The sequence below is a fragment of the Labrus mixtus genome, chromosome 13 (genome assembly GCF_963584025.1).
Source record: "Labrus mixtus chromosome 13, fLabMix1.1, whole genome shotgun sequence".
NCBI classification, from domain to species: domain Eukaryota; kingdom Metazoa; phylum Chordata; class Actinopteri; order Labriformes; family Labridae; genus Labrus; species Labrus mixtus.
In genome coordinates this window covers 16,459,086-16,474,278 of record NC_083624.1, presented here as the reverse complement: position 1 = coordinate 16,474,278, position 15,193 = coordinate 16,459,086, and the positions used below count along the sequence as shown (strand labels likewise).

General features: G+C 40.3%; 1 protein-coding gene across 2 annotated transcripts in view; it reads left to right on the top strand.

The window, feature by feature from the left end:
* Window positions 1–15,193, top strand: part of glsb (glutaminase b) — a 39,330-nt gene that overhangs the window by 5,447 nt on the left and 18,690 nt on the right. For both annotated transcript variants that reach the window (XM_061053901.1, XM_061053902.1), the window contains exons 2-8: window positions 3,126–3,219; window positions 3,325–3,446; window positions 4,649–4,778; window positions 6,620–6,699; window positions 7,522–7,685; window positions 10,040–10,098; window positions 14,953–14,985. In XM_061053901.1, the coding sequence (XP_060909884.1) occupies window positions 3,126–3,219; window positions 3,325–3,446; window positions 4,649–4,778; window positions 6,620–6,699; window positions 7,522–7,685; window positions 10,040–10,098; window positions 14,953–14,985 (682 nt within the window). The remainder of the gene's footprint in view (window positions 1–3,125; window positions 3,220–3,324; window positions 3,447–4,648; window positions 4,779–6,619; window positions 6,700–7,521; window positions 7,686–10,039; window positions 10,099–14,952; window positions 14,986–15,193) is intronic.

Here is a 15,193-nt window from a genome sequence, read left to right as displayed (position 1 = left end):
AGGCCACTCCCACTAAGGTCCTCTAGTTCAGAATCAGAAATACTTTATTAATCCCAGAGGGAAATTCGATCGTTACAGTTTCTCCAAAATATACAGTATAGCAGTAAAAATATAGTGATAAAAACATTTACAGACATATTTATTTCAACACATAAGGCCATTTCCTCAACTGATTCAGAGATTTCTTCGAGAATTGATCTTGGAAATTCCTCACAGAAAACAGACTCTATGTCTGTGTCCATAGGCAAACAGTGAGAGCACTGACACTACCAGTCCGCCCCAGCTCGAGCCGGCCCGGGTCAGCAATATAGCCGCGGCCCCGGCACCCGCCGGCCAGGGGCCAGCGGTGGCCCCAGTGGCCGCAGCAGCCAAAACACAAGACCAGCCTGTCGGCAGCATCCGTCTCGCCACTATATTTATATTTTTTTGCCATTATCAGCTTTCTCCATAGAGCCTGTTAGCTTCCAAGCAATATGGCTGACGTTAAGTTTCGATTCTGGGAGTGAGTTCCCACCCACTGATCTGTGATTGGTCTGTAGCTTCAGTGGTCGAAAATATGAGGAACTAGTGTTGTAGTTTCACCCCGCTAACCGCAACATCTTCCAGTGACGCAAAAATCGTCATTTTGCGTCACTGGAAGCTCCTTTTCAGACTTAGAAACACAAAGATTTCCCATCTCAGGGGAAAATGAGGGCGGGATGCACGACCATTCAAAAATACTACCAGGTTTCTAATGATACAAAGCTTAATGCAAATGGGTGAAGTATCCCTTTAACCATAGAAGAATTTGACCAGCTTTACCAAAACGGTAATCTAATCAAGTAGCAAATATATTGTACCGTGTCACTGTGACAGAGATCTCAGTCCCAGCCAGTTATCATTCAGCCTTATCTGCTGCATTATTTTAATTCATAAACAAATTCTAGCCACATGAATGGCACTCAGGGAAGTATTTTAAAAGTACAACACGACAAATGCTGCATTCTCTGTTGTTACATATCTATGGATACATTAAAAAAATCATTAAGAGCCTTAAATAAGCATTCCAGTGATCACATCTGGGAGGTAGGGCATGTCCAGGAGGCAGATGTTTAAAAACATGTTTCATAATGCTGCTGAGGTGGAGATATTCAGATTTTATTCCAAAAGTTTGAATCAGTCTGCAACACACTGAATCCTGCCCCAGGAAAGCATTTTCCTTGGTTTTGCTTAGTACTTTAAATGGCAATGCATATTAAATTCCCGTCCCTCTCTTTGTAAATTCAGCTTTTATTGAAAGGTCAATTGTCTCTATACTGCGATAATGAACACTGACACTAGCCAGCTGCTTTCACAGCCTGGGTGGGACTTTCCTGATGATCAATAAGTTTGTCTTGATGTGTAAAATTGGTGAAGTGTGCCTTTAATCGGAGAAGTACCTCCTCAGTTACCTTCATGTTTTGTGCACTAGCTGCACAAGCTGACGGCCATGTGGGCCCTTGAGCGTTTCACAGCAGAACACGCCTGATACACAAACACACTTCCCCCACTAAAGAGCGTGTTGGTGGTTAATGAGCTTTTCACAAGCTTGGACATGTTCTCAGTCCCAGTTGCATCCTAAAACACTAGTTAAGTATGGTTTTGCAGAGATACGTGTACGGCTTTGACGTATGGAATCTTCTTCACAAAAAAATCTGTCATTTATCCACTGTACTTAGCTTGTTGCCTCCTGACAGTGTGCTGCACCTGTTCACTGCTGTGTGGACGAGCCCTTGTAGTGACAGATGTCAGGTCAATAACACTCCCTTTGAATTATACACGCCTGACAGGCAGCATTTTAGTCAATCCTGGTTTGTTTGCACATGTTCTAGCGCAGTTACCTGGGCTGTGTGCGGAGTGTTTACACTGTGCAGAGCAGAAGATGTGACAAAAGGAGATGAGATAAAGGCATGGAGGAGGGGCAGACTGAATACTGGAATTCCAAATGCTGATGTAGACAGTGTGCACTTAAACATCTAACGCCTCAGTGACAGAGCAGAAGCATCTATTCTGTGCAAAATTTAAGCTTCGGTTTTATAATTAACTTCCGAGGACACATTTGGCTTATCATAGAATTTACTTCTTTGAGTTAAAGGGAACATTGAACAGCATTATTGCCTCTTTAATGGCATGCCTGACCTTGGGACACAGCTTACTGGAGCGCGATGTTAGACCACTTTGAATCATTTAAACCACTGCAGGCCATGCTGCTGTGTCATGACCAGCGTGTGAACACACCACAATGTTGGCTTTATTAATCCAAGAGCCACAGTGGGCCGGGCAGGCGGCTATAGACAGGAGAATTCCTGGAATTTAGACTCAGTCAAACACTGCTTCAGACACTATTAGCATGATGGAGGGGTTTTTGTGAGCGGTACTGATCTCAATTTTATAGGGGAAACATTAGAAGATTAGTGCTATGGCGGCTGTTGTAGCGAATGTTTAACCCTTTTCCACCTTTTCCTAAATGAAACATCTGTGCTGTGCTTTGTTCAAAATATAACATGAATCAAGCACCAGAGGACGTTTGTGACCCTGTATAAACCAGTTCTCTCAGAACGCTCCGTTTGGTGTACGTGTCTCTTGATTTCTTAGCTGTAGGACATGACTTTTGGACCATAGCCAATGTGATCCTATGTAAACACATAGAATAAAGTTAGTCATCAGGGAGCGCTGCCAACGAGAAACATGTAGAAAAAATGTGTTCCATTCAGCAGAGGCTTGATCACTCTGTTCTACAAACTGACACACATATCTGTGGCTTATTGTTGACACTTTGATTGCAAGCTTTGAGTAAGCATTCTTCAAATCCCTCACTTAATGTGTTAAGACTGTATAAACAACTTCAAATAAGCTACGTGTTTAGACTGGTTAGTACATGTGGGAATAGGCTTTATAGGGCTCGTACTAAAGGGCAATCCTATGACAAATTAATGAACCACGCAAAAGCAACATATGCACTGATTTTCCCCCCTGCTTTTCTTAAAATATGAACTCTAGAAAAGATGCATTTCAAGTGAAAAGTTCCACCAAAGTTTTCTTTTTCGGCTACCTTCATATGATTTGAAGTGCTGTGTCTTATAAATGTGTATTTGTGTCTCATATAGGAGAAGAGCAGGAATTCTCCCGAGTTTGGAGGACTTGCTCTTCTACGCAGTCGCTGAAGGTCAAGAGACGATTCCTGTTCATAAATTCCTCACGGTAAGTTCTTCTTCTTCAGTTTGGCTTCATGGTTTGTTCTGTTGTGGCAGTGTGCTATCACCAAGTTGTCTGTTTCTACTCAAATGTTTCTATTCTCTCTTTAAGGCGCTTAAAACTACTGGGCTGCGCACAGGAGACCCCAGGCTGAAGGAGTGCATGGACACACTTAAAGAGACTCTAAAGAACACAACAGATGGCGTCACGCTGGACAGACATCTTTTCAAGAAGTAAGGATCGCCATTTCTTCTTCTCTTATTTATCTGCGTCATCTACACCAATCATGTTGCTGCTTTTCATTACGTTTATTTCCCAAGAACCTTTGTGGTATTTTCTGCCTCAAACAGCATTTTTTACATCTTGATGACCATATTTTTCACTGCAAATTCAAACTAACTTGATTGTTTAAATTTGCATATTGCATTAATGCAAAAAAATATGTTCCATCTGTACATGAGATCCTTCTCTTTTTTTTTTTAAACCAGAAGTAATGTAGTTCTGTATCCAAATATTTGATAAAGAGTCACTGCTGGAATCAGAATAATAGTCTGCCAGTAAATTTCTTATTATAACCAAACTGTAAGGGGCTCTGAAGGCTGAGCCGTTATGTGCTGCCCCGTGTGACGAGGCGATGGACCTCTAAGCGAGTTGCCCGGGTTCAAATCCGACCCTGGCTCCTTCTCTGCATGTCATTCCCCACTCTCTCTCCTCGATTTTCAACTCTATCCCTGTCTAATCTAAATCAAGACAAAACCCCGAAAATCGTTCTTTAAAATAAGAAGAAATAAAAAAAGCTATAAAACTGTAATCTTCTGATTCAAAAAACCACACCCAAGGCAAGAAAAAAATACTAAATTGCATTGAAAAAGAAAGATTATTTGTATGGTTGTAGTAGGATACAGTACATTTGTAATGATCCTATGATGACTGTTAACATTCAGGTCAGAGTCCGTATCAGTTATCAGAATATGTATCTATATTACAGTAATGAAAACCCTATATTACCCTCAGAGCAACTTCTTTGCTTTCTTCATAATAATAAAAAATATTTGAGAGTTTTGTCGACAAGAAGTTAATCTCTCAGTGTTTAGTTTCATTTCCTCTTGCCCCTGGGGCAAATCTGGAAAAGTATTGTCCTATGAGTAAAACATTTCACTGAAACCCTAAGACATCACAGACACTCTGTCATTTCCTTCAGTCTGCAGTTTGTAAATGATCATTAACCACTGTACAGATTCATGTCGGATCACACTGTTTGGATCGAAAAGCAGCTGATCAATAAGTTATGATGAAAATTCCTCATCAGCAACTTTTAAATTAACATTCGAAAGAAGTTTGTCACACTTCACAGTTGCAAACTTGGTTGACAAACTTTTCTTCAGCTGCATGCAGTCACAATGTTTTAGCATGCTATCTGTGGTTTATTCATCAGGTGTGTCCAGAGCAACATTGTCCTGCTCACTCAGGCCTTCCGCAAGAAGTTCGTCATCCCAGACTTCCAGTCCTTCTCCACCCATATTGATGAGCTATATGAGGGTGCCAAAAATCTCTCTGAAGGGCAGGTGTGTCCTTACATCCATGACTGTTTATTTTTTTTGCAATATCATTATTTTGACCCACACAGATATGTTACCATCAGACTTTGCCAACAGGCTGTGATGCTAGACAGAATGGAAGCCAGCATCACTCTGGTCTGATAGACTTGATAGGAAAATCCACCTCAGGATCATGTTGAAGGATCGTAGCAGTGTCCCCAGCAGATATCAGTGCAGGCTATGTTTGCCATATCGTGTTGTTTCATTTGGCAGCTGCTAAAATGTGCAGACAATAAAAAAGAGAACAACATAGTCAGAAATAGTGAAATCATGATCCTGGTTCCCAGATTATATTAACCTCTAACAACGAAAACACTCATATTTCTGAAATCTAACTCTAACTCTTGGAGTAATGTGGACGTTGATCGAGGTCGTCCCAAGGCCATTAGTCACAGAAAAGAAGCCCCTATAGACACTTTGACTCCCTGAAGAGGGACAGCACTGGCGATATGGCAGAGTTAATGTTTGCTGTATTAGATTTTGCTGAGCCAGTTCCTGTGCTCTGAGTTTTTTGCACGCTCCACCAATTAAATGGCTTACATGAAAACTTAATGAAACAAGAACCATTGGCTATATTATTCTTTACAGGTGTTTTTCCTGCTTTGAAGACTTGAAATATCTCCACTGCTGTACAAAACAGTGTTAGCGAATAGGATACGATCAGAAGTCTACACAGCAGACCAAGTTAGGGCTGTCATGATACCAGGATTTTAAACACAACTACAATGCTAGTTAAATCAATCTTTGTTTTGATTCTAAGGCAAAAAAAATAGAAGTTCCAGGCACCCAAGATCAGGTAATGTCTTGATTTTAATTGTCAAAGATTGTAGAAAACCCTTTGCACAATGTTGCTGTTTTATGTGTGCAGTTTAGACAAAGTGCTCTGTCCTTTTCTTTCACAGTAACGTTCGTAGTGTTTGTTGAAACTTAGAAGATTTCTGATTCCGTCAGTCATTAATAGAATAGAGATTGTAAAGTTTGAAAATACATGGTATCTTAAAGCATTACATTTTTTGAGGACAAGTGCAAAGAGAGGCTCCTAGAAAGCTTAGCATCACTGTGATTCCCTCCAGTAGCTTGAGGAAAACAGACACGTCTCCTATCGTCGTCTTTTTTATAGCAACCAGGTCAACAGCATTACAGCTGCAGCCAATGAGAACACAAATCTGTTGAGCAGGTTAAAGACCTTACTCTTTGTTATATTATCTACCAAGACCCAACATTAATCCACCATGACCACTAAGCAACATTTAAAGTTAAAGTGGGAAGAAAAAACCTCCTATAAGAGACAGAACAGCCGTCCACTGAACTGAGCGGTTGTACAGTATATTATCAGTTCAATGAGTGCAGGCATGTCTAAACTTTCACACAGACCCCAAGCACGTCATCATTTTACATGTGCTTTACCTCTTAGCATTTACAAAATACTTCAATGACACCTAAAGATTGAGTTACTCTGCAGAGCATCTTTCAAAATGTTGAATTCAGAGTTGAAGGAGAGACAGATTTAAAAATAAAATTCAGTCAGCTTTAGTGTGGATTCACTGAAGAAAATAAACTTGAAAGCAACCTGGACATTTTGAGAAGCACCATACTGTAATTGTTGTAATTGAAAAAGATGAAAGGCACAAAGTAAACTAAATCTTTTTATTCCAGTATCTGTGTGTGGATTATTCCTCTGTGGTCTTTAGACAAGGATTTGACCTCTGTGTATTGTCAGCAGTGTTAGCTTTCCCTTGAAGCCTGAGCCTCAGCAGACGTCAGCGGTGTAAGGCGACTCTCTTTCAGCTGCCTTTCCTCTCTTTCAGGTCGCTGACTACATTCCTCAGCTCGCCAAATTCAGCCCCGACCTGTGGGCCATCTCTGTGTGCACAGTGGACGGACAGAGGTGAGACAGAGTGGAGAGCAGGTTCAAGCATTAAAAGGATACCGTGATGCTTAAAAATACGAGCAAACGTGTGTTTGATATTCCAGAATGATCTTTATAATGTGAGCTCTGTGCTGGGTGTGAGTTCGGCCTTCTGTTGGGTCACTAAATGGCCTCTGGTGGTTTCAGTCTGGGATCCTAACTAGCTGGTTTTTATTTATTTAAACTGCATACCAGAAATTCATCATGTCTATTAGGATTAGGTAAACGGTTAACTTTTGACCCTTCAAACAAAACCCCCTTCACTCTGTAAAATGTAGTTATTCTGAAGGGCCACATGATGATTAAAGATCCTCTCACAGCGCTGGACTTCTTCAATCCTCTAAACCCTGAGGTTCGACTTCAAGGAACACCTGTATGTGTTAGAGAAACTCTTTTTGTGAGGCCAATATGTTGCAATGAAGTAATAATGGGGTTTAATTTATTGCTTTTCAATGCACAGGTGTTTTTCCAGAGTCCAAACTAGAACAAGTAGTCCCTTCAAAATATTGTGAAATGATGTCAGTGGGTGTTTTGATCAGGCCGCTCTCTGATAGGCCGTTGTAAAATTCCACAGGTGTGTATATTCCCTCTGTTTGTGTTAGAGAGGAAGTCATAAAGATAACGCGGTGATGAACAGAATGTGTGGTTCTGTTATCGTGCTGTGACACTCTTGTCACTGATGTTTACTGTTTACCCTGAACACACAAATCTGCTCAGTTAGAATCTCTTCCATGATGAAGTCAGTTTTAGTTTCTTTGTTTTGATGTACAGCTTCTTCTGATGTTATAACTTTTTTTGCAGACACACGGTAGGAGACACCAAGGTGCCCTTCTGTTTGCAATCCTGCGTCAAACCACTGAAGTATGCAGTGGCTGTTCATGACTACGGCACGGAGTACGTCCACAGTTTCATTGGAAAGGAGCCCAGTGGCCTGCGCTTTAATAAACTCTTCCTGAATGACGATGGTGAGCCTTTTTGATCGTTCTTTTTTTTTTTTTTTTTCCCACTTTCTTGAGCTTTTCAGACAGTCCTTCATAGATACTTCATAAATATATCAGCACACAAAAGCAGTTATGGCTGATGATTCCTGTTTCTCTGACTCACTGTGGACTATTATACACTATCTCTCCTCCTAAGCTGCCGCAGTGGAGGCCTCATGAGAGTTTGAATATGCAAAGTCTCCCTCCTGATGTCAGAGGGCTTTGACCCTCTGGAAGTTAGAAGCCCTTTTCAGACTGCTTCTTCCTTAAAAGTGCCGCAACTTAGCTGAGCTGTCATCACGTCATTGTACATTCATATTGATTCTGCGACAGCGTCATATTGGTGTCCCAGTCTGTGTTACAGCGTTGCAGAAGCGCGGCACAGCGGGAGCTCCACATAGACACACAGTCAAACATGCACGCTAACACAACGCTGTGCTCCTTCGCTGGCTCTGCTGAAACTGTCTCGCCCCTATAGCCTGACACTACCTCCGAAGACAGTACAGAGGGGGGCGGTCACTTCTTCCCACATTACATCTCCGCGACATTCAGATTTGGGGCGAAACATCACAGGGGCAAAAATCTCATGGCTTGAAACTGAATAGGGCTTGTGTTTCCTTTTTCTGCTAAATAACTTTGTACTGAAATCACTGAGCACAAAGAGGTATTGAATTATAGAAAGTTTCCTCTCCCACATCAGCCCCTGATTTTCTTATCTAATGCTCTTATTTACCTTGTAAATTAGAGGGCATTTAGGTTATAGGTATACAAATTACTTAAAAAAAAATACATGTAAAGATTGTTTTTAATCTTTGTTTCTTTTTACATGTTCCCCATAGCTTTGCAGACTGACTCTGTTCTCTCTATTCATGTTGGACTGTCAGTCATAACTGTGTTTACCCCGATAGTTATTCAGCAGTGCTGGTCTACTGTCTGGCTTTAGCCGCCTGCAGAGCCGAGTGTAGAGCTGTTACTGCATGCGCTGCCAAGTGAATGAGTCAGAGGCTGGCATCACAGGATGTTTAACAGCCTTGTAAAAGAAACGTGGTAACTTTAAAGTTAGACAGTGTGTGTGAGGGGCTGATTTTATGCTGCAAAGGCAGTTGGAGCATAATGCAGATGGTGAAGATAGATGTGGGGTAATAGTTATCATAGTTGTGGTCGATGTGTCAGAGGGAGGTGCTCAAACTGCAGCCAGCTTGTCGTCACTTCCTGTGTGGGGACTCTGCTGCCAGGAAAAGCCCTGTGCTCGCTGTGTTATGTAAGGAGATCACGCACTAGTGAGGGAATGTAGGTTATTTAAGAATAAAAGTACTTTGAACACTTTTAGACATCTGTGGGAGGAAAGTTTCCTCTCACCTCGGTGGTTGACTCTATCAGGCATTACAGGAACTAAAGTAGCTCACTTCAAAGAACATGTTGTGGACACATAAGGCAACAATAATCACGAGAGTTTAACATGTACGAGCCACATGTCTCCACCAGTTAACAAATGATAAACAAGACTTCTCCTTATTTTAACTTTGATATCCAAACAGTGTTTTCTTTAATTGAAACAATTTCCTTTGCCTCAACAGTTTTTGATTATTTTTAAATAAGAAGAGCAGCTTGTGAACACAAATAACCATTTACCCTCACACTTTTTTGTACATGTGTGAATCATTACTGTGGATGTACCATGCTAAGTTAAGTTCAAACAACCAAATACAGTATATTCCAATCAAACATTGTCAGCTTGCCAAGCTTGATGCATGCTTTAATTCTAAGATCTTAACAATAAATACTCTGTTACAAATCATGCAAGTTTTCCAAACAAGACTATACATTATAGGGAATTTCCATGTACTTTTTTGGGGATGTACAATCACTATTCAAGGTTTCTGTGGTCCATGAGGCAATATGTTCCTCAGGAAGTGCTACATTTACATACCAGCTTAATAGCAGGACCTGTATATACCAGGGTGACATGCCTTTGTGCAGTGCCTGCATTTCTTCAGCCCTGTCCTCCTGGAATAAACAGCTGAATATCTGAGTCAGAGATTCAGACAACATCAGCCACAAAAGCAGCCCCTTTTTAACGCTGTACCCCTTACTGTGGTAGATTGATAAGGGTCTCTTACACAACAACACTCTGCTATTCTATGCATACTACATCAAAGTTCCCTTGTGGACACTGTTACTGTACTACTGTTGTTGGTCTCCTGTGTTTTGAGTCTATGTGTGCTCTACATGTATTCGACTGTTTAATCGTGTGTATGCAGACCTCTCTGAGGAATATGAGCTAACATGTACACTTTGATCCTCTTCAGTGCGCTAACTGTGCTCCTGTTGCTTTACAGATAAGCCCCACAACCCCATGGTGAATGCTGGCGCTATTGTTTGTACTTCACTGATAAAGGTAAAAGCAGCAACACTTTTTTTCCTCCCTCATGTGTGTTTTTTTTATGTCCCGTGTGTGTCTCATATCCACTGAAACTTTAGCCAGATAATTCTTCATTGGGCAGGTATCACTGAGCTGCTTTATAAGTTAATAACAGGAAGAATGAAATATTTGTATTGATACCAGATAAGAAGTTACAACAGCCGAATAACATTTACATGACATATACGAAATCCTGTCCACTCTTTAAGCACATTTTTGTCATCTTTATGATGTGGTGCTATTCCTCATTGAGTGGACATTAGACTTATTGTGTTCACATCTGACTCTTGACTCAGCTGAAATATTTTTCTAGGTCATTACCTTAGTCCACTTCCATGTGTCTTGTTGTGGTGATTAAGACTTGTGCTAATCCTTCCTGAGGGCACTTAGACCACACGCTGTTATCGGCCCTGCTGAAAATAACCTGCACAGGCGGCTAGTCAAATGCAGCTGCACGCAGACCAGCCTCAGGATGATCACATAGAGAGAGAGAGAGAGAGAGAGAGATAGGAAGTCAGATAGTTCCCCCAGCCTGCCACAGCACGTCCAACATGGCACTAAAGTTTTGTGAACAGTGTTTCTTTTGAAACTTCAGTGTTAAGGTTGATTAATCCACCTTTTCTTGTTAAAAAAGTGCCCGTCATCGGTCTAATCAAACAAGCTACAGATCCCAAGATCATGCATAACATATGGAAGATTCAAAGTGGAATAAATTGCATTTGTGAAAATTTAGAAACAAAGCAGCAGTGTTAGATTTTCACCTCTTGACAACTTTAAATAATCTAACTCACGTTTCACTTTGAGTCATTCTCTGAAGGGGAATTCCTTTATTTTCAAACCTGGGCTGTTTTTCTACACATTGAAGGTTTGAATAACTTTCAGGTAAAGAGAAACTTAAAAAAAAAAAAAAAAGTAAAGGACTATAATGACTGCAATGTAAACTTCAGAGCAAATGCACCCCATCAGAGTAATCATAACAAGATCTGTTTATCTAAACACCAGACAGAAAGGATTCCTGCATAGATAGACCATTTTGTAATGGTTAGATCCTTTTTCAATTAGAAACATCTGATATATTGCTTATTAGATGTATAGAATCAAAGGGGCATTTCTCTGCAGGTTGTTTTGGTTCGAGCCTTTAAAGCCCTATTCAGCACAGCTGGAGCATTTCCAAAGCTTTGTGCACCTTTAAGCAAATTAGACCATTGGATATGTAAAAATAGAGCCTAGGTTTAAAAATAAGACAGTTACCTTGAATCCCTCTCTGTCTCTCTCTCTTTACACAATCAGTGTTAGCAGTGTGTGAATCACACTCTCGAGCACATATACTCACACAACGTCATCTATCTATGAACACCGTGTAGTAGCTCTGATGTTTCCCACAGCAACAAGACATTAAACATTTTCACATTATCGTCACACGATCGTCAACTTCACAGTCTGATATTCAACTGTCGCTTCTTCTGGAGACGACTTCCTTCTTCGTTCTGCATCTTGATGTTGTTAGCTAAATGTATCACCAAATCTTTTCTTACAAGAGAGGAAGCAGTCTAGATCCACAGATTAATAAAACCAATCACAAAAACCTCGTCCAGGTATGACAAAGCTTCCGAAGCATGTGAGCTTTATAAATGAACCTCATATTTAGAGACAAGTAGACAGAAAAGAACTTCAGAGGAGCTCTGTGAAAAGCCTCACCTTAGTTTTCAGTGTCTACAGTTTCTTTAATCTCATTCCTTTCTTTTGTGAATCATCACTACCTTGTAAATACTAAACCTATTTAAGTTAGCACACTTGGCTCATAATCACCTCACTGAATCATTCAGACACATTGACATTTATAAACATATCACTGCCTTTATACAGCGTCAACATGACGTCACCTAATCTGGAGTCCGTAGTCTCATCTGTGCACAAGCTTCTGTGATGATTGTAAAGTTCATTAAGTGAACAAGTTGGTGTCATTTCTAAAATCCCATCTGAAGCCATCACAGTCGTCGCAGTAAACTATTTTACAGACGCATGTTTCTGAAATCGACCCCAAAGTTAATTTTTAAGCTATATGCTTCCAATTACCTTTCTGCTCAGCTGCACAGACAGATTTATGATTGTAGGCTAAGAGATCCAGGAGTAATCAGTCGATGGATCGTTAAGATCGTTAACAGAAATATTTAGTCTTCATGATAACGTTTAGGTGACATGATGTTCAGGGCCTCGATGGGAAGAAAAAAGCTTTTACATTATTTTCAGCCAATAATAAAAACTGTTTGCAGAACTTGAGAGATAATTAATATTAATGTTAAAGTTACTGTCTTGTAAAATCTGTCATTTGATTGATAAACTGAGGCAGCTGGATTTATTTTTCTTTAGCATGATGAACCAGAAATCAGATGTTATCATTGAGACATCTTTATGTTTTTATGGCCATGGTCATGGCCTTTCTAAAATAAGTCATTCTGAAAATACACTTTTTTAATCTCTCAGAAAGTCCGATGAGAAGATTGATATTGTGTCTGTACTTAAAAGCTCCTCCTTTCCATTACTGTGAAAAAAGATATCCCAGAAATCCTACAGAGAGAATGTCCTAAATTTAGCCTCAAAGGTCAAAAGGGACTCAACGGTTGATTTGGTTTTGATGGTCCTGATCCTGACCCTTCATTTTAGAGAATGTGATATCCACAGGGGATTTAATCACATCTGGTATATTTTTATTTCAAATCAATCGATGCAAAAAAACGACTCCGTCCACGATAATTACTGGAAAGTCTCTCACCCTCTTGCATAGCTGCTCATTCTTCTGTTTTCTACAAGGCTCTACTAATAATATCTTGAACGCATGCTCTTCAGAGAAATAAAGAGAAAGCGAGATTAAGATGTTGTCCTTTTTGAATCTCTTGTGCCAGCTCTTCTATTTGATGCAGGCCGCCTTATGCTCCTAAAATAATCCCCCCAAAAGTTGCGAGCCCCGTCTTATCCCACGCTACAGTTACACTGTCACTCGACAGAAGACAGAAATGGATGTCAAGTTCAGCGTGACAAGTTGGCAGAGGGGTACAACAACAAGATGGTATTTCTAGTTGCGCTAAGAATAGAGCAAGTTCCTTTATTTGCAATCCCTGTGCTGTGCTAAACTGACTTATTTACACTGTTTTTGCTAATAAATACGATCAATATGGATCTTCTGATTTTGCTCTCTGAAGGAAATCTTGTATGTTTCCCTAAAAGTCCGTCAACAGAGATCTCTATGTCTTTAAATAATTTATTTCTGGAAGGCTAGAGATGTCCTCCCTCTTCTCTCAGGAGCCTTATAATAGCTGTTCTCGTATTGATTTGTGATGCAGGCCGCACATATTGTAGCATGTGGGCAGTCGCATGTGATGTTTTCCATTTCATCACTGAACAAACCTGTTGAACTGCCCACTAAACATGCCAAGTCACACGGTAGATAACTAGACAAACATCTAACTCATCACATTCACCAAGACAACAATATGTGTGTCCTTGTGTGTGTGTGTGTGTGTGTGTGTGTGTGTGTGTGTGTGTTCACATCTACCATCACTGTCATCAGTGCCTCAATGTGTTGTTTGAATTTTTTCTATTATGAAGCACAAATGTCAAGCCGTTTAGTCAGGTTGCTCAGTTTGCTTTTACAATCGGTGGGGAAACTATGGGATGGTTGCCGTGGCAATAAGCCCAAAACTGTTGTTACCTGGTGCTTGAAGGCTACATGTTGTTGCTCTTTTTTGTATGTTGTTGCATATTTTCCAGACTTAGGATCTGTGGGAAATAATGACTGCTGCTGCAGGTCAAATGACGTTGGTAATTTTTTCTTCCTTTTCCATATCTATCTCCTCGCACTTTCCCGACCCCCTGATTCCCCCCCCCCCCCCCCCTTTCGCTCTGTTTCTCCTCCAATCAGCTCTCTAGTAACCCCATTTAGTGACTCTTTAACCTCTCCATCTGTGTCACTTATACTCTTACCTTTTTTATTAGAACTTTTTAAATGTAAAGTTAAAGAATTCAAAGCATAAATGTTCAGTAATTCTTAACTGATGCTATAGCACTTTTAAAGTGCATGCATGTGTGTCCATTTTACTGCTGTGTGTTTTTATTTTTTGTGGGAAAAGCAGCATCAATGATCCATAAAGCTAAAAGCTGTGAAGTTTATCCTCAGAGGAAGACCTTTCCTCCCTTTTTCCCTCTCTCCCCTCTGTTTGTCTGGCAGGCTCTTAGCACAGACGACACATGTTGACACACAGCAGACACACACCTTCATACACACACACACACACACACACACACACACACACACACACACACACACACACACGCACACACACCTGCATTATGGTAACCCATAATACAAACTCACCTGCATACACCCACATCTATGTGCAGTCATATATTGTAAGAAACTGAATGTAGACTCATACACATAGTCAGGGCTACTTTCATTTAGACATGTTTATTAAACTATTAAGACTTGAAATAATGTTGAATTATTTTCAATTTTTGAGTTACTGGCTAAGCTCAGATAACGTCTACTAAATCTCCCTTTTTAACTCAAAACGACTTCCCTCTCTGTGCCTACCAGGTAGCCAATCATATTAATATCTTGTATCTTCTTGTATAATTCCTGGCAGAGCTCATGTAATTTTTTACATCTTAATTGTACTCAAATCTTTCATATCTGCTAATTCTGTAGTTCTAATTCCTCAGCAGTAGCGTTATCATTTCAGTTTGATCTTTTCTGATGCTGTTCTTGTCCTCTGTAATGAGTCTCAGGTAATGCTCTGTTCTAACCTCTTCTTTTTCCTGCTATCTCCACAGCAAGGTGCAAGCAACGCAGAGAAATTTGACTATGTAAGTATAACAAGTCCGACCTGAACTAATACTTACTCAGTTCACTTTCATGTTCTTAGCGAGGGTGATATTTGATGGACATCTTGTATTTGTAGAACATTATCTTAGGGCTTTCACACATTATGCACGATTGTTTCTTACCCTGCCCGAGCACAAAGCTCCCCATCCCCTCCTGGTCTGCGGTCACATTAGTCATATACATCCGATA